This window comes from Schistocerca cancellata, unplaced genomic scaffold, assembly GCF_023864275.1.
Source record: "Schistocerca cancellata isolate TAMUIC-IGC-003103 unplaced genomic scaffold, iqSchCanc2.1 HiC_scaffold_1100, whole genome shotgun sequence".
NCBI classification, from domain to species: Eukaryota; Metazoa; Arthropoda; class Insecta; order Orthoptera; family Acrididae; genus Schistocerca; species Schistocerca cancellata.
This window is the reverse complement of record NW_026047099.1, coordinates 5,488,431-5,506,368: the sequence shown is the minus strand read 5'-3', so window position 1 is coordinate 5,506,368 and position 17,938 is coordinate 5,488,431. Positions and strand designations below refer to the sequence as shown.

Here is a 17,938-nt window from a genome sequence, read left to right as displayed (position 1 = left end):
CTCTTTCGACAGGTTGACGTCGACGCCGGGGCGCTGCGCGATTTTTTGCAGAGGGTCCCACGTGTGTTAACACGACAAGATAGAGCCAGTTTAAATGAACCTTTTACCCTTGATGACTTAGATACAGCTGTGAAACGGAGTCCTCGGGGCCGGTCCCCTGGACTGGACGGGATTCCCGCGGAATTTTATTTAAAATTTTTCAGTCTTTTAAGTGATGTTTTAATTGCCATTATGAATGAGGTCCATAACGGCGTTGCTATTCCTGCGGAATTTTCAGAAGGGCGCATTGCCGTCGTTCCGAAATCGACCGCCACACCAAATCTCGACAATGTCCGTCCTATAACCTTGCTGAACGCCGACTATAAAATTATAGCGCGGTGTATCACGCACAGGTTGACGGACGTTATGCCAAAGGTGGTGAGTGACCATCAGACTTGCGCTGTCAGGGACCGTAACATATTCGATGCTGTTCTGGCGTACCGGGATTGTATCGGATATGTAAAAAGTCACAGGCTCCGGACGGCTGCGATAATGCTGGTCGACTTCAAAAACGCTTTCGATCGGATTAGTCACACCTATCTGCGGCAGGTCTTGGTCGGTTTCGGATTTGGTCCTAAACTGACGACGATGGTGTATAATATTTTAAGGAATGCCACGTCACGGGTTGTAATAAACGGAATTCCCAGTCGTGTTATACCTATTAGCCGCTCATTTCGCCAGGGCTGCCCCTTGTCTATGTCGCTCTTCGCTTTGGCTTTGGATCCGCTCCTCCGCTGTATCGCCCAGGAATGCCGGGGCATTCGCATTGGTGGCGATCAGCTGATCTGTAGAGCGTATGCCGACGACCTCGGCGTGTTCCTTGATCAGCCAGAGGACATTAACAGGCTGCATGGTGTTTTACAGCGATTTGAGAGGGCGACGGGGGCTATCGTGAATCCTCGGAAGACTGTTTTGCTCCCTCTTACACCTCGCCTGCGTACTGCTCGCGGCGACTGGTTTTGTGTCAAGCAACGACAGACAGTGCTCGGTGTCATTCTGACCGACAATCTGCAGCGTATGGAAGCTCTGAATTGGCGGTCCACGCTGTATAAGGTTAGGGCCGTTGCGAAACTGTATGCCTCTCGGAATTTGGCGCTCCGTCAACGGGTGGCCCTTATTAACACGCAGATTTTGGCCAAAGCGTGGTATCTGGCACAAGTCCTACCTGTGCCGAAACAACTGGAACGGGCCCTTCAACAGGCGGTCTATTGGTTGCTATGGAAGGGTGACATTTTTAAGGTCTCCCTGGCAACCTGTACCTTGAGTCTGGCGGAGGGGGGGCTGGGTTTCGTTGACTTTCGCAACAAGTGTGCGGCGCTCTTCGTAAAGCGGACTACCGTGGTGCTTGACAAGGGGCCGTGCAGTCCGACGGCTGCCTTGTTCCGTGCGTACCGCCCGCCATCGGTGATTGCTCCGGTCTCGATCAGTCATATTCCGTCCACGTTGAACTTCGTACGCCGGTATTATGTGTATAACAGCTATCTGGTGCTCGGCGATGTCCGTGCGTGCAATGTCGGTGACATTATTCGCGCTCTTCGGGGATCGCCGAGCAGGAATAAATGGGAGTATCGGCTACCTCAGCACGACTGGCGGATGGTGTGGCGGAACCTCGCCACCGCCGTTATTCCTGCTGACGTTCACGGAACATGGTATAAAGTGGTCAACCGCACAATTCCGACTAATGCTAAGCTGCACTCTATCGGTCTGCTTCCTTCGGGTGTCTGTGATTCGTGTCCTGAGGAGGACACTATCGAACACCGATTCGAGTGTCGGAAATTCCGTGTTGTTTGGGACATTGCGTGTGACATGGTGCGTCTAATCAACAGAGTGGACAGGCGGCAGGTGACAGCTTTGGACGCCATCGTGCCTCAGTGTGTAGCGTATCCGGCCACCAAACGGAATGCTACTCTTTGGATTTTGGGACACACGGTTTATTGTATTTTCGCCCTGAAATTGACTGATGCCGTCGACTTTCTGTCTTACCTGTGGGCGGAACATCATTTGACCCTTGGTCGACAGGCTTATTCCTCGATTTTTGCCAATTTTTTGCATGTCGCCTTGGCCCATGCATTCACTAAATTGTCACTTTCCTGATACGACTCTATACCCAATCATGACATTTTTCTTTTTCCTATCTGATACTACTGCCAATATTCCTGTTGGCGTTTATGACGAACCCTTGCTTACCACCGGTCTTCCTTTCTTGGGTAATGATTTTCTGGCTTGGTAAAGTTGTGTTTCTAATGGACCGTACATTAACGAAACCGTACACATGACCTACATTTATGTGAATGGCGCTTTGTCCGTCAAAAGTTCTTTTATGTTTGCTTTACTTTCTGTTCCTCCTTTCTTTCTTTCTTGTTATTTGTTCCTTTCTTGCGGCGACTGAGGGGGCCGAGTCGCGGTGATCATTTTATCACAGTTGGTGTGTGTCTGAATGTGGGACTCTTTCCTATTGCTATGCGTCGACGTTTGTTTTATTCTCCATGTACCATCCGTCGGCCGTTAGCGGAGACATGTTTTCTTTCGGACTTTCTTTTATTTGCGGTGGATTTCCTTTTTTTTGGTGGATGCCGCGTGACTGTTGCTTTGACGGGTTGTCATTGTTGTAGATCACTGTCGATGCCAGTTTCCACGGCGTCCAGTAGCCACTTTTGTTTCTATTATTTGGCATGCAGTCTGGAAGACGGATTACCTTGCGTTTCTTTTCTTATCTTGGCGGATGCATATTCCTTTCTGATATTTGTAGTGGAAACCCACAGCATATATTCACGCCAGCACACCTCGCCGATGAAGACAACTTTTGGAGGGCGTAAATCAGGAGCTCTTGATAAGTCAACAGCACCTTTATAGCTCGACAAAAAAAAAAAAAAAAAAAAAAAAAAAAAAAGGTGCTGTTGGCTCCCTTCCTGTATTTTTTTTATTTTTTTTTTTTTTGTTATGTCGCCAGCCCAATTTTCAAACTACCTTTCTGAAAATAAAAAAAAAAAAAAAAAAAAAAAAAAAAAAGGTGCTGTTGGCTCTATCTCATTTTTTCATTTTTACGTCGCTGCACCTGCCAGCCCTCTTTTCATACTAACTTTCAGGTGTGACAAAGATGCTTCCGCAAGCATTTTAAAATATAAAAAAAAAAAAAAAATAAAAAAAAAAAAAAAAAGGTGCTGTTGGCTCCCTTCCTGTTTTTTTTTTTTTGTAATGTCGCCAGCCCAATTTTCAAACTACCTTTCTGTTGTGACAAAGATGCTTCCTTAAGCCTTTTAAACTACTGTAATGGTACGAAAATGCAGTAATTAACTCAGTTTGAGGGAGAATGTGCTAACCAAGTTTGCCAAGAAGACTTTGAAAACGACAAAACAGTACGAATCGGCAGGTGATTTCTGAAATACGTCACCGCCTATTGTTGTGTAGGAGTGTAGAGTTCCAAATTTGATTTGTAACCACGAATTTATTCCTTAGTCGTCTCGTCTCGTCTCGTCTCGTCTCGTCCCGCAGACGTTTGTCGTGCTTGCGCTGTCATATGGACTACGACCCGAGCGGCAGCGAGCGGCAGTCGAGCAAAGTCGGGACAAGTCGGGACGGGGACAGGGACAGGGATAGGAATGGTGCGAATGCACTGCAAACTACGCAGACACCTGGTGTGAGAAGAGGCGAGGCGAGGCGAGGCGAGGCGAGGCGAGGAAGCCCACATCGCTACCAGTGGGCCCTCCAGCACGACACTGCCACACCCCGCACAGGCCCTCCGCTGAACACCAGGGACAAGATGCGTCCTCCGCTAGTGTCGAAGGCTACACGCGCCCAGCGAATGACAGGGGGTGCAACGAGCAGCAGTGCGTCTCACACACGCGGCGGTGCGCCCGCCAATTCGGCCGTCACTCTGCTGGGACGCCGGGCGCGCCTCCCCGCGCCGTCCTCGAGGAACTGGCGATTGCGGAAGGAAGCGCTTTCGTCAAATGCGGCTGAAAACTAACATTTTGTGTGTTGGGAGAAAAGCCGAACGCGAATTCTGCCGTGCTGCTACATTAGATGAGCGCCAACGGCCATACCATGATGAATACACCGGTTCTCGTCCGATCACCGAAGTTAAGCATCATCGGGCCCGGCTAGTACTTGGATGGGTGACCGCCTGGGAAACCCGGGTGCTGTTGGCTCCCTTCCTGTTTTTTTTTTTTTTTTGTAATGTCGCCAGCCCAATTTTCAAACTACCTTTCTGTTGTGACAAAGATGCTTCCTTAAGCCTTTTAAACTACTGTAATGGTACGAAAATGCAGTAATTAACTCAGTTTGAGGGAGAATGTGCTAACCAAGTTTGCCAAGAAGACTTTGAAAACGACAAAACAGTACGAATCGGCAGGTGATTTCTGAAATACGTCACCGCCTATTGTTGTGTAGGAATGTAGAGTTCCAAATTTGATTTGTAACCACGAATTTATTCCTTAGTCGTCTCGTCTCGTCTCGTTTCGTGTCGTCCCGCTGACGTTTGTCGTGCTTGCGCTGTCATATGGACTACGACCCGAGCGGCAGCGACCGGCAGTCGAGCAAAGTCGGGACAAGTCGGGACGGGGACAGGGACAGGGATAGGAATGGTGCGAATGCACTGCAAACTACGCAGACACCTGGTGTGAGAAGAGGCGAGGCGAGGCGAGGCGAGGCGAGGCGAGGAAGCCCACATCGCTACCAGTGGGCCCTCCAGCACGACACTGCCACACCCCGCACAGGCCCTCCGCTGAACACCAGGGACAAGATGCGTCCTCCGCTAGTGTCGAAGGCTACACGCGCCCAGCGAATGACAGGGGGTGCAACGAGCAGCAGTGCGTCTCACACACGCGGCGGTGCGCCCGCCAATTCGGCCGTCACTCTGCTGGGACGCCGGGCGCGCCTCCCCGCGCCGTCTTCGAGGAACTGGCGATTGCGGAAGGAAGCGCTTTCGTCAAATGCGGCTGAAAACTAACATTTTGTGTGTTGGGAGAAAAGCCGAACGCGAATTCTGCCGTGCTGCTACATTAGATGAGCGCCAACGGCCATACCATGATGAATACACCGGTTCTCGTCCGATCACCGAAGTTAAGCATCATCGGGCCCGGCTAGTACTTGGATGGGTGACCGCCTGGGAAACCCGGGTGCTGTTGGCTCCCTTCCTGTTTTTTTTTTTTTGTAATGTCGCCAGCCCAATTTTCAAACTACCTTTCTGTTGTGACAAAGATGCTTCCTTAAGCCTTTTAAACTACTGTAATGGTACGAAAATGCAGTAATTAACTCAGTTTGAGGGAGAATGTGCTAACCAAGTTTGCCAAGAAGACTTTGAAAACGACAAAACAGTACGAATCGGCAGGTGATTTCTGAAATACGTCACCGCCTATTGTTGTGTAGGAATGTAGAGTTCCAAATTTGATTTGTAACCACGAATTTATTCCTTAGTCGGCTCGTCTCGTCTCGTCTCGTCCCGCAGACGTTTGTCGTGCTTGCGCTGTCATATGGGCCACGACCCGAGCGGCAGCGAGCGGCAGTCGAGCAAAGTCGGGACAAGTCGGGACGGGGACAGGGACAGGGATAGGAATGGTGCGAATGCACTGCAAACTACGCAGACACCTGGTGTGAGAAGAGGCGAGGCGAGGCGAGGCGAGGCGAGGCGAGGCGAGGAAGCCCACATCGCTACCAGTGGGCCCTCCAGCACGACACTGCCACACCCCGCACAGGCCCTCCGCTGAACACCAGGGACAAGATGCGTCCTCCGCTAGTGTCGAAGGCTACACGCGCCCAGCGAATGACAGGGGGTGCAACGAGCAGCAGTGCGTCTCACACACGCGGCGGTGCGCCCGCCAATTCGGCCGTCACTCTGCTGGGACGCCGGGCGCGCCTCCCCGCGCCGTCCTCGAGGAACTGGCGGTTGCGGAAGGAAGCGCTTTCGTCAAATGCGGCCGAAAACTAACATTTTGTGTGTTGGGAGAAAAGCCGAACGCGAATTCTGCCGTGCTGCTACATTAGATGAGCGCCAACGGCCATACCATGATGAATACACCGGTTCTCGTCCGATCACCGAAGTTAAGCATCATCGGGCCCGGCTAGTACTTGGATGGGTGACCGCCTGGGAAACCCGGGAGCTGTTGGCTCCCTTCCTGTTTTTTTTTTTTTGTAATGTCGCCAGCCCAATTTTCAAACTACCTTTCTGTTGTGACAAAGATGCTTCCTTAAGCCTTTTAAACTACTGTAATGGTACGAAAATGCAGTAATTAACTCAGTTTGAGGGAGAATGTGCTAACCAAGTTTGCCAAGAAGACTTTGAAAACGACAAAACAGTACGAATCGGCAGGTGATTTCTGAAATACGTCACCGCCTATTGTTGTGTAGGAGTGTAGAGTTCCAAATTTGATTTGTAACCACGAATTTATTCCTTAGTCGGCTCGTCTCGTCTCGTCTCGTCCCGCAGACGTTTGTCGTGCTTGCGCTGTCATATGGGCCACGACCCGAGCGGCAGCGAGCGGCAGTCGAGCAAAGTCGGGACAAGTCGGGACGGGGACAGGGACAGGGATAGGAATGGTGCGAATGCACTGCAAACTACGCAGACACCTGGTGTGAGAAGAGGCGAGGCGAGGCGAGGCGAGGCGAGGCGAGGAAGCCCACATCGCTACCAGTGGGCCCTCCAGCACGACACTGCCACACCCCGCACAGGCCCTCCGCTGAACACCAGGGACAAGATGCGTCCTCCGCTAGTGTCGAAGGCTACACGCGCCCAGCGAATGACAGGGGGTGCAACGAGCAGCAGTGCGTCTCACACACGCGGCGGTGCGCCCGCCAATTCGGCCGTCACTCTGCTGGGACGCCGGGCGCGCCTCCCCGCGCCGTCCTCGAGGAACTGGCGATTGCGGAAGGAAGCGCTTTCGTCAAATGCGGCTGAAAACTAACATTTTGTGTGTTGGGAGAAAAGCCGAACGCGAATTCTGCCGTGCTGCTACATTAGATGAGCGCCAACGGCCATACCATGATGAATACACCGGTTCTCGTCCGATCACCGAAGTTAAGCATCATCGGGCCCGGCTAGTACTTGGATGGGTGACCGCCTGGGAAACCCGGGTGCTGTTGGCTCCCTTCCTGTTTTTTTTTTTTTTGTAATGTCGCCAGCCCAATTTTCAAACTACCTTTCTGTTGTGACAAAGATGCTTCCTTAAGCCTTTTAAACTACTGTAATGGTACGAAAATGCAGTAATTAACTCAGTTTGAGGGAGAATGTGCTAACCAAGTTTGCCAAGAAGACTTTGAAAACGACAAAACAGTACGAATCGGCAGGTGATTTCTGAAATACGTCACCGCCTATTGTTGTGTAGGAATGTAGAGTTCCAAATTTGATTTGTAACCACGAATTTATTCCTTAGTCGTCTCGTCTCGTCTCGTCTCGTCCCGCAGACGTTTGTCGTGCTTGCGCTGTCATATGGGCCACGACCCGAGCGGCAGCGAGCGGCAGTCGAGCAAAGTCGGGACAAGTCGGGACGGGGACAGGGACAGGGATAGGAATGGTGCGAATGCACTGCAAACTACGCAGACACCTGGTGTGAGAAGAGGCGAGGCGAGGCGAGGCGAGGCGAGGCGAGGCGAGGCGAGGAAGCCCACATCGCTACCAGTGGGCCCTCCAGCACGACACTGCCACACCCCGCACAGGCCCTCCGCTGAACACCAGGGACAAGATGCGTCCTCCGCTAGTGTCGAAGGCTACACGCGCCCAGCGAATGACAGGGGGTGCAACGAGCAGCAGTGCGTCTCACACACGCGGCGGTGCGCCCGCCAATTCGGCCGTCACTCTGCTGGGACGCCGGGCGCGCCTCCCCGCGCCGTCTTCGAGGAACTGGCGATTGCGGAAGGAAGCGCTTTCGTCAAATGCGGCTGAAAACTAACATTTTGTGTGTTGGGAGAAAAGCCGAACGCGAATTCTGCCGTGCTGCTACATTAGATGAGCGCCAACGGCCATACCATGATGAATACACCGGTTCTCGTCCGATCACCGAAGTTAAGCATCATCGGGCCCGGCTAGTACTTGGATGGGTGACCGCCTGGGAAACCCGGGTGCTGTTGGCTCCCTTCCTGTTTTTTTTTTTTTTGTAATGTCGCCAGCCCAATTTTCAAACTACCTTTCTGTTGTGACAAAGATGCTTCCTTAAGCCTTTTAAACTACTGTAATGGTACGAAAATGCAGTAATTAACTCAGTTTGAGGGAGAATGTGCTAACCAAGGTTGCCAAGAAGACTTTGAAAACGACAAAACAGTACGAATCGGCAGGTGATTTCTGAAATACGTCACCGCCTATTGTTGTGTAGGAATGTAGAGTTCCAAATTTGATTTGTAACCACGAATTTATTCCTTAGTCGTCTCGTCTCGTCTCGTCTCGTCCCGCAGACGTTTGTCGTGCTTGCGCTGTCATATGGACCACGACCCGAGCGGCAGCGAGCGGCAGTCGAGCAAAGTCGGGACAAGTCGGGACGGGGACAGGGACAGGGATAGGAATGGTGCGAATGCACTGCAAACTACGCAGACACCTGGTGTGAGAAGAGGCGAGGCGAGGCGAGGCGAGGCGAGGCGAGGCGAGGCGAGGAAGCCCACATCGCTACCAGTGGGCCCTCCAGCACGACACTGCCACACCCCGCACAGGCCCTCCGCTGAACACCAGGGACAAGATGCGTCCTCCGCTAGTGTCGAAGGCTACACGCGCCCAGCGAATGACAGGGGGTGCAACGAGCAGCAGTGCGTCTCACACACGCGGCGGTGCGCCCGCCAATTCGGCCGTCACTCTGCTGGGACGCCGGGCGCGCCTCCCCGCGCCGTCCTCGAGGAACTGGCGGTTGCGGAAGGAAGCGCTTTCGTCAAATGCGGCCGAAAACTAACATTTTGTGTGTTGGGAGAAAAGCCGAACGCGAATTCTGCCGTGCTGCTACATTAGATGAGCGCCAACGGCCATACCATGATGAATACACCGGTTCTCGTCCGATCACCGAAGTTAAGCATCATCGGGCCCGGCTAGTACTTGGATGGGTGACCGCCTGGGAAACCCGGGTGCTGTTGGCTCCCTTCCTGTTTTTTTTTTTTTGTAATGTCGCCAGCCCAATTTTCAAACTACCTTTCTGTTGTGACAAAGATGCTTCCTTAAGCCTTTTAAACTACTGTAATGGTACGAAAATGCAGTAATTAACTCAGTTTGAGGGAGAATGTGCTAACCAAGTTTGCCAAGAAGACTTTGAAAACGACAAAACAGTACGAATCGGCAGGTGATTTCTGAAATACGTCACCGCCTATTGTTGTGTAGGAGTGTAGAGTTCCAAATTTGATTTGTAACCACGAATTTATTCCTTAGTCGTCTCGTCTCGTCTCGTCTCGTGTCGTCCAGCAGACGTTTGTCGTGCTTGCGCTGTCATATGGACTACGACCCGAGCGGCAGCGAGCGGCAGTCGAGCAAAGTCGGGACAAGTCGGGACGGGGACAGGGACAGGGATAGGAATGGTGCGAATGCACTGCAAACTACGCAGACACCTGGTGTGAGAAGAGGCGAGGCGAGGCGAGGCGAGGCGAGGCGAGGAAGCCCACATCGCTACCAGTGGGCCCTCCAGCACGACACTGCCACACCTCGCACAGGCCCTCCGCTGAACACCAGGGACAAGATGCGTCCTCCGCTAGTGTCGAAGGCTACACGCGCCCAGCGAATGACAGGGGGTGCAACGAGCAGCAGAGCGTCTCACACACGCGGCGGTGCGCCCGCCAATTCGGCCGTCACTCTGCTGGGACGCCGGGCGCGCCTCCCCGCGCCGTCCTCGAGGAACTGGCGATTGCGGAAGGAAGCGCTTTCGTCAAATGCGGCTGAAAACTAACATTTTGTGTGTTGGGAGAAAAGCCGAACGCGAATTCTGCCGTGCTGCTACATTAGATGAGCGCCAACGGCCATACCATGATGAATACACCGGTTCTCGTCCGATCACCGAAGTTAAGCATCATCGGGCCCGGCTAGTACTTGGATGGGTGACCGCCTGGGAAACACGGGTGCTGTTGGCTCCCTTCCTGTTTTTTTTTTTTTTGTAATGTCGCCAGCCCAATTTTCAAACTACCTTTCTGTTGTGACAAAGATGCTTCCTTAAGCCTTTTAAACTACTGTAATGGTACGAAAATGCAGTAATTAACTCAGTTTGAGGGAGAATGTGCTAACCAAGTTTGCCAAGAAGACTTTGAAAACGACAAAACAGTACGAATCGGCAGGTGATTTCTGAAATACGTCACCGCCTATTGTTGTGTAGGAATGTAGAGTTCCAAATTTGATTTGTAACCACGAATTTATTCCTTAGTCGTCTGGTCTCGTCTCGTCTCGTCCCGCAGACGTTTGTCGTGCTTGCGCTGTCATATGGGCCACGACCCGAGCGGCAGCGAGCGGCAGTCGAGCAAAGTCGGGACAAGTCGGGACGGGGACAGGGACAGGGATAGGAATGGTGCGAATGCACTGCAAACTACGCAGACACCTGGTGTGAGAAGAGGCGAGGCGAGGCGAGGCGAGGCGAGGCGAGGCGAGGCGAGGCGAGGCGAGGAAGCCCACATCGCTACCAGTGGGCCCTCCAGCACGACACTGCCACACCCCGCACAGGCCCTCCGCTGAACACCAGGGACAAGATGCGTCCTCCGCTAGTGTCGAAGGCTGCACGCGCCCAGCCGGACGTGTGTTAGGCTCGTGCCTGCTGACACCTTCGTGTGCTGCAGGCGGTGTCTTCGTCGCGTGTTTGGTGCTGCGCCTCGCAGCGTTCTCTCTTCTCTACTAGTTCCTGTAAGTTTATTGACGCTTTATTATGAATCGTGCTAACTCCGTACAGTGTGTTTTTGATAGGAACGCGGCTAGACCGTCGCCTTTTGATGTACACGAATGGGTATTTTCCGAATTGCGTATTCCCGAATCTGATTTGATCGGTATCCAGCTTGACTTTATTCAAAACTCTGTATTTTTGAAACTTCCGACCGCGGATTTTGTAGACAAGCTTGTTACCGAAAGTGGTGGAGTTAAGAAGTTTAAGCACGTGGACGGTGCTTTGTCTGATGTTTTGATTCTGCCGGCAGGCTTCGGCATTCGAAATGTGAAAGTTTATAATGTTCCGTTCGAATGCCCAAATGAGGCCATTGCTCGTAAACTCGGAGAATTTGGCACCGTGCTTAGTGTGGAGAATGATGTGTGGCCTGCAGGATTTAGGTACCGGGTTCTGAGTGGTGTTCGGACGGTCCGTGTAGATTTGAAGAAACATATACCGTCGTATTTGCTCATTGCTGGCACGCGCGCTTTCCTCAGCTATAGTGGGCAGCCGCAGACGTGCTCCGTGTGTGGCAAAACAGATCATTTGCGACAAACCTGCACTTTACGCAGGCCGGCTCAGCTGCCGCGCGAAGCTGCTGATACCTCCACGTATGCGGGCGCGTTGGTTGGACCCCCCTCGATCACCCCGCCCGACCGACCGGTTTCTGCCGCTCCTGCAGCTGAGGCTCCTGTGTCTGACAATGTGACTCTGCCCACAGTTGTCGTTCCCCCGGTTGTGTCAGAACAAAGTTTACCTGCCGATCACACCCCTCGCGAGGTCCGTATTGCTGATTTGCCAGCCGTCAGTGTTTCGGACGTGCCCGTTCCGGAGACTTCTGAAATGTTGGTCGCGTCACCACGGCCGATTTCAGTCCCCGCCCCGCCGACAGACAAGCGGAAATTGCCGTCACAGCCGGGCCCGTCCACCGCCGGCGAGGCGGATGCTAGCGGTGCCGAAAGTGAGGTGTCCCAAGCTTCCACTCAGTCCGCCCCTGCCGATCCAAAACCGAAGCGTAAAAGGTCAAAGAAGCGTTCGAAAACGGCGCCCACTGAGGGCGTCGACGTCACCTTCGACCAGGCGGTTGAGGGACTGACGGATACTTTGGTCCAAGAGCGTCGCGACGCACCTTTCGTACACGGTCCACCTGTGTCGGTGCCCACCGCCCCCGCTTCCCGGCCCGTTCCGGACGCCGCACCTGCTCCTTCGGACACCATGCAGTGGTCTGATGATGTGGAGGAGGATCACTTTTTCTAGTTCCGCTTAAGTTACAGAGTCCACCCTGACGCGTGCATTCCACCAGTTACGCGTCCTCACCCTTAATATCAATCACATCCGAAGTGACCGTAAAGTTCACGCCCTCTTACACTTTTTGCAATCTGCTCGTTGCGATGTGGTTTTCCTTCAAGAAATAACAGCTGACGTTGTCCCGCATCTTACTGCCTATAATGTAATTCTTAATATTGATCCGGAAGCGACCTTTGGTACGGCTATTTTAATCACGCCCGGTTTAGAGTATAAACACGTAGAAATTTTACCGAATGGACGAGGGTTGGCATGTGTTATCTGCGACATATTTTTTGTTAACGTGTATGCCCCCTCTGGAACTGACAATAAACGTCTGAGGGATACTTTTTTCCATCATGATTTATGTCAGCTCTTCCATCGAAACCACCGACGGATCATCTTAGGTGGTGATTTTAATTGTGTCTTGCGTGATGCCGACCAGGAGCCGACGGCGAATAAGTGTCTTGCACTGCAAACTTTAGTTGACACTTTTAAACTTGAGGACACGTGGCTTTGTTTTAGTCCGACTGCTACAGGTTTTACTTATTTTTATCCTACTGGGCATAGTAGATTGGACAGATTTTATATATCGCCGGACCTCGCTGCTCAAATCTTGCAGGCAGAAGTTGCTCCCGTCGCTTTTTCGGATCATTGTGGTTATTTGTGTGCTTTTAATGTTCCGTCTGTTCGCCCAGAACGTACGCGATCCTACTGGAAATTCAATGTTAGTGTTTTGGATGAAGTCAGTCTTGTCGAACAGGTGCATTTGTTGTGGCACCAACTTCTTCAGAGCCGCCCACAGGCGGGTTCTACTGTCGATTGGTGGCTCCGTCACGCTAAACCGGCTATTCGTACTCTGCTCATTAATTACTGTCGTGACAAGGCCCATTGGGAAGTGATGACGGTCGCTTTCTATCGCGATTGTTTACAGGATTTAATTACTCGGGTTACCGACCGCCCTGAACTCCTTCCCACGTTACGGAAAATTAAGACGAAGATTTTAAACCATCTGCATCGGAAGGCACAGGGCTCTGTTGTCCGTAGCAGGCCTTTCGATCCCACTTTGGAGGAACCGCTTTCATTGTATCATTTACGACGGGCCCGTCTGCGGCGTGAAAAACTTTTATTCACCGACTGGATAACGCGTGACGGTCTTAGGACTTCAGATTGCCGGGTGATTCAGGACGAAATTTACGATCACTACTCTAATCTCTTTCAATCTCAACCTTTGAATGAAGCCTCCTTGCAGATGTTTTTACACGACCTGCCTTCTATTTTAACGCGTCAGGATAGACTTCTTTTAAATGAGCGTTTTACAGCTGCTGATGTTTCTGCCGCCGTTAAGGCTAGCCCGAAGGGAAAGGCCCCTGGCCATGACGGCATTCCTGTGGAATTTTATGTGAAATTTTCCGGTCTTTTAACTGATACTTTTGTTGCCATGGTGAATGAAATACATAATGGTCTCGATGTGCCGGAAGAATTTTTAGAGGGTCTCGTCGTCCTCATCCCGAAAACCACTGGCATCCCAAGTGCGGTGACTTTACGGCCGATCACACTCTTAAACGCCGATTATAAAATCATAGCACGCTGCTTTTCCCACCGTTTGCGGCCGGCGTTGAAGACCGTCATTAGTCCTTCTCAATCGTGTGCCGTACCTGGACGGAATATTTATGACGCTGTACTCGCGTATCGTGAGTGTATCGCTTCTGCCTCGTCACGCCGTGGCGGCCGGGCTGCGATACTTTCCATTGATTTTCATAACGCGTTTGATAGAATTAGTCACGAGTACTTGCGGCGGGTCATGTCTAAGTTTGGATTTGGTTTAACATTCACGCATGTGATATCTAACCTTCTGAAATCGGCTACATCCAGAATCCTTTTTCATGGCCAGGCCGGTGATGTCCTCAGGATGAACAGATCCGTCCGCCAAGGGTGCCCACTTTCCATGGGATTATTCGTTTTAGCGTTGGATCCTCTGATCCGTAAGATAACAAATGTTTGCCACGGTGTCCCGTTTGGTACGGGTTCGCTTGTCTGTCGGGCGTATGCGGACGACTTGGGTGTTTTTATCCAACGTCCCGATGATATTGATACGCTCCGCCTCATTCTTCACCAATTTGAAACGGCATCGGGTGCGGTTGTGAACCCCCGTAAGTCCATCTTACTGCCGCTTACTGCGACCATGAGGGCTGTCCGTCGTGATTGGTATACCGTAAGGTTGCGACATAAGATTCTCGGGATCCAGATGACTGCCAATGTACAACAAATGGCGGTGATAAATTGGCGCGCGGTGTTATATTCTGTACGAGCGGCGACTCAGGCTGCCGCCAAACGAAATTTGTCTTTGCTGGATAGAGCTTCGGTTGTAAATACCCAGGTGTTGGCCAAGGCCTGGTACTTGGCTCAAGTTTTGCCGGTGCCGAAGGAGATTGAACGGGCAATCAAGCATGCTGTTTCTTGGTTGGTCTGGCGAGGCGAAATCTTTAAAGTCGCCTACAATATTTGCACGCTCCCGCCGGACAGGGGCGGCGTCGGTATGGTTGATTTTCCTTCAAAGTGTGCTGCCCTTTTGCTCCACCGAACCAACCGTGTAATAGCCAATGCGGGGCTTAGCCCCACGTCGGTACTCTTCGACCTTTACCGCCCTGCTTCTCTCCGCGCGCCTGTCTCTGTCCAGGCTATCCCGTACAGATTGAATTTCGTTCGCCAGTATTTCCTCCACACTAGCTATCTGATAGGCGACGACCGGCGCAGGGGTAGCGTCAGCGCGATCGCAGAGGCCCTCCGCGGAACTCTGCCGACTAACAAATGGGAGTTGAGGCTGCCGCAATGCGATTGGCGGACGGTGTGGTCCAACATTTCCAGTAAATTGTTGACATCCGATGTTCGGGCCACCTGGTATAAAGTTGTGAATCGCACCGTTGCCACGAATGCGAAACTCCACGCAATCAATCTCCTCCCGAGTGGCCTCTGCGGGCGGTGCGCGGCTGAGGACACGATCGAACACCGTTTTGTGTGCCCCCAGTTTCAAGAGGTATGGGATGCCACCCGTGAGATGTTGGCATTGATCAATCGGACTACCCCGCGTGCCATACAGCCTTTGTATATCCTGGTTCCCGACTGGCGGCCGTATCCTGCCACCAAGAGAAACGCTACCGTGTGGATCGCTGCGCATGCTGCACATGCGATTTTTTCTCTTCGACTCATGGATCGCTTGCAGTTTTTGACGTATCTTTGGGACTACTATGGGCGGGAGAAACGTAACCCGCAGTATGTTTCCAATTATGCCCGATTTTTAGATGTACCTCTACGGACCGCCTTTACCAAATTACATATTTCTCTCCTGCCATGATTATGTACTTTCCATTCCACTGTTCCTTTTGGTGGAATGTGCGGAATGATATCATTGTTCTATTCTTGATGTATGACAGTTAATTTGTCTCACCGGCTCGACTAATCTTCCGCCATTTTGGGAGGTTGTCCTTAGGATTGCCATATTGGTTTTTTTTTTTTCTCTCCTGGATTTGACGATTTGTTCCCTAATTGCTGACTTTTCCTAAATTTTTGTGACTATTGCAGGACTGTCAATTGCCTTGTCCCTGAACTGTGAGACGGTGCTTAAAGATATTTTGTGTTGAAACGGTTGCCTCTTGGGCACGGAAATCAAGCTTATCGAGAAGACGAAATATGTTTGCTGCTGCCGGAATTGTGTAGAATTCACCTTTACCGTGCGCCGGACATATTTGGCACGTATAGTGTGCTCGTTCGTGTGTGTTTTTTATTTTTAAATTTTCTTTGAGAGTCTCTTTACTTTTGCTTTTCTCTTGCGGCGGGAGGCCTCCGCTGCTGACTTGTGGTCATTGTCCTTCTAGAATGGTTTTTTATTTGTGTTTCGCGTTTGCGTTCTTCCTTCCTCACGTTATATCCACACCTTCAGCGGATGGTATTCCTTTCTCACATCGTTTTGGACATGTTTCCGCTGGCCACAATGGACCTTTGTTCTCCTAAAGGATCTCAACAAAAAAAAAAAAAAAATACAAAAAAAAAAAAAAAATAAAGAAAAAAAAAAAAAGAAACCAATAAGAAAAATGCTGATCTCACACAAAAAAAAAAAAAAAAAAAAAAAAAAAAATTAAGAGAGTACAATACACCACCTTTTCCGTTATTCCCTGTTTCTTGGGTTGGGAGGGCGAGGGAGACACTGTGGCCGGGCCTCGGATTGCGACCCCCGCCCACTTTGCCTCCACCGCCACCCTGGCCTGCTCTTACAATGAAGTATATTTAGTTGAAAAAAAAAAAATACTCTCAAAAAAAAAAAAAAAAAAGTTCTCGTCCGATCAAAAAAAAAAAAAAAAAAAAAAAAAAAAAAAAAAAAAAAAAAAGTTCTCGTCCGATCACCGAAGTTAAGCATCATCGGGCCCGGCTAGTACTTGGATGGGTGACCGCCTGGGAAACCCGGGTGCTGTTGGCTCCCTTCCTGTTTTTTTTTTTTTTGTAATGTCGCCAGCCCAATTTTCAAACTACCTTTCTGTTGTGACAAAGATGCTTCCTTAACCCTTTTAAACTACTGTAATGGTACGAAAATGCAGTAATTAACTCAGTTTGAGGGAGAATGTGCTAACCAAGTTTGCCAAGAAGACTTTGAAAACGACAAAACAGTACGAATCGGCAGGTGATTTCTGAAATACGTCACCGCCTATTGTTGTGTAGGAGTGTAGAGTTCCAAATTTGATTTGTAACCACGAATTTATTCCTTAGTCGTCTCGTCTCGTCTCGTCTCGTGTCGTCCAGCAGACGTTTGTCGTGCTTGCGCTGTCATATGGACTACGACCCGAGCGGCAGCGAGCGGCAGTCGAGCAAAGTCGGGACAAGTCGGGACGGGGACAGGGACAGGGATAGGAATGGTGCGAATGCACTGCAAACTACGCAGACACCTGGTGTGAGAAGAGGCGAGGCGAGGCGAGGCGAGGCGAGGCGAGGAAGCCCACATCGCTACCAGTGGGCCCTCCAGCACGACACTGCCACACCCCGCACAGGCCCTCCGCTGAACACCAGGGACAAGATGCGTCCTCCGCTAGTGTCGAAGGCTACACGCGCCCAGCGAATGACAGGGGGTGCAACGAGCAGCAGTGCGTCTCACACACGCGGCGGTGCGCCCGCCAATTCGGCCGTCACTCTGCTGGGACGCCGGGCGCGCCTTCCCGCGCCGTCTTCGAGGAACTGGCGATTGCGGAAGGAAGCGCTTTCGTCAAATGCGGCTGAAAACTAACATTTTGTGTGTTGGGAGAAAAGCCGAACGCGAATTCTGCCGTGCTGCTACATTAGATGAGCGCCAACGGCCATACCATGATGAATACACCGGTTCTCGTCCGATCACCGAAGTTAAGCATCATCGGGCCCGGCTAGTACTTGGATGGGTGACCGCCTGGGAAACCCGGGTGCTGTTGGCTCCCTTCCTGTTTTTTTTTTTTTTGTAATGTCGCCAGCCCAATTTTCAAACTACCTTTCTGTTGTGACAAAGATGCTTCCTTAAGCCTTTTAAACTACTGTAATGGTACGAAAATGCAGTAATTAACTCAGTTTGAGGGAGAATGTGCTAACCAAGGTTGCCAAGAAGACTTTGAAAACGACAAAACAGTACGAATCGGCAGGTGATTTCTGAAATACGTCACCGCCTATTGTTGTGTAGGAATGTAGAGTTCCAAATTTGATTTGTAACCACGAATTTATTCCTTAGTCGTCTCGTCTCGTCTCGTCTCGTCCCGCAGACGTTTGTCGTGCTTGCGCTGTCATATGGACCACGACCCGAGCGG

General features: G+C 51.2%; 1 protein-coding gene and 8 non-coding genes across 9 annotated transcripts; all 9 read left to right on the top strand.

Moving 5' to 3' along the window:
• Positions 1–1,534: 1,534 nt before the first annotated feature.
• LOC126154637 (proteoglycan 4-like) lies at positions 1,535–12,095 on the top strand. The gene is made up of 3 exons (XM_049916169.1): positions 1,535–1,688; positions 11,110–11,239; positions 11,411–12,095. The coding sequence occupies exons 1-3, from the start codon at positions 1,535–1,537 to the stop codon at positions 12,093–12,095; spliced, it is 969 nt and encodes a 322-aa protein (XP_049772126.1).
• On the top strand, positions 4,069–4,187 carry LOC126155522 (5S ribosomal RNA). Its single transcript, XR_007532979.1, has one exon. It is a non-coding gene; the product is annotated as a 5S ribosomal RNA (ribosomal RNA).
• LOC126155521 (5S ribosomal RNA) lies at positions 5,050–5,168 on the top strand. Its single transcript, XR_007532978.1, has one exon. It is a non-coding gene; the product is annotated as a 5S ribosomal RNA (ribosomal RNA).
• LOC126155827 (5S ribosomal RNA) lies at positions 6,028–6,146 on the top strand. Its single transcript, XR_007533263.1, has one exon. It is a non-coding gene; the product is annotated as a 5S ribosomal RNA (ribosomal RNA).
• On the top strand, positions 7,001–7,119 carry LOC126155520 (5S ribosomal RNA). The gene has a single exon (XR_007532977.1). It is a non-coding gene; the product is annotated as a 5S ribosomal RNA (ribosomal RNA).
• LOC126155519 (5S ribosomal RNA) lies at positions 7,985–8,103 on the top strand. The gene has a single exon (XR_007532976.1). It is a non-coding gene; the product is annotated as a 5S ribosomal RNA (ribosomal RNA).
• LOC126155518 (5S ribosomal RNA) lies at positions 8,969–9,087 on the top strand. Its single transcript, XR_007532975.1, has one exon. It is a non-coding gene; the product is annotated as a 5S ribosomal RNA (ribosomal RNA).
• LOC126155855 (5S ribosomal RNA) lies at positions 9,947–10,065 on the top strand. Its single transcript, XR_007533289.1, has one exon. It is a non-coding gene; the product is annotated as a 5S ribosomal RNA (ribosomal RNA).
• Positions 12,096–17,456: 5,361 nt separating the features above from the next.
• LOC126155517 (5S ribosomal RNA) lies at positions 17,457–17,575 on the top strand. The gene has a single exon (XR_007532974.1). It is a non-coding gene; the product is annotated as a 5S ribosomal RNA (ribosomal RNA).
• Positions 17,576–17,938: the final 363 nt, after the last annotated feature.

Bases quoted from the DNA above. Each gene is read 5' to 3' on its own strand.
- LOC126154637 (XM_049916169.1), top strand. From the start codon at position 1,535: ATGTCCGTGCGTGCAATGTCGGTGACATTATTCGCGCTCTTCGGGGAT. The intron at 1,689-11,109 runs GTATAAAGTGGT...TTCTGCCGGCAG, and splicing joins GCTGACGTTCACGGAACATG to GCTTCGGCATTCGAAATGTG. The intron at 11,240-11,410 runs GTACCGGGTTCT...CACTTTACGCAG, and splicing joins GTGTGGCCTGCAGGATTTAG to GCCGGCTCAGCTGCCGCGCG.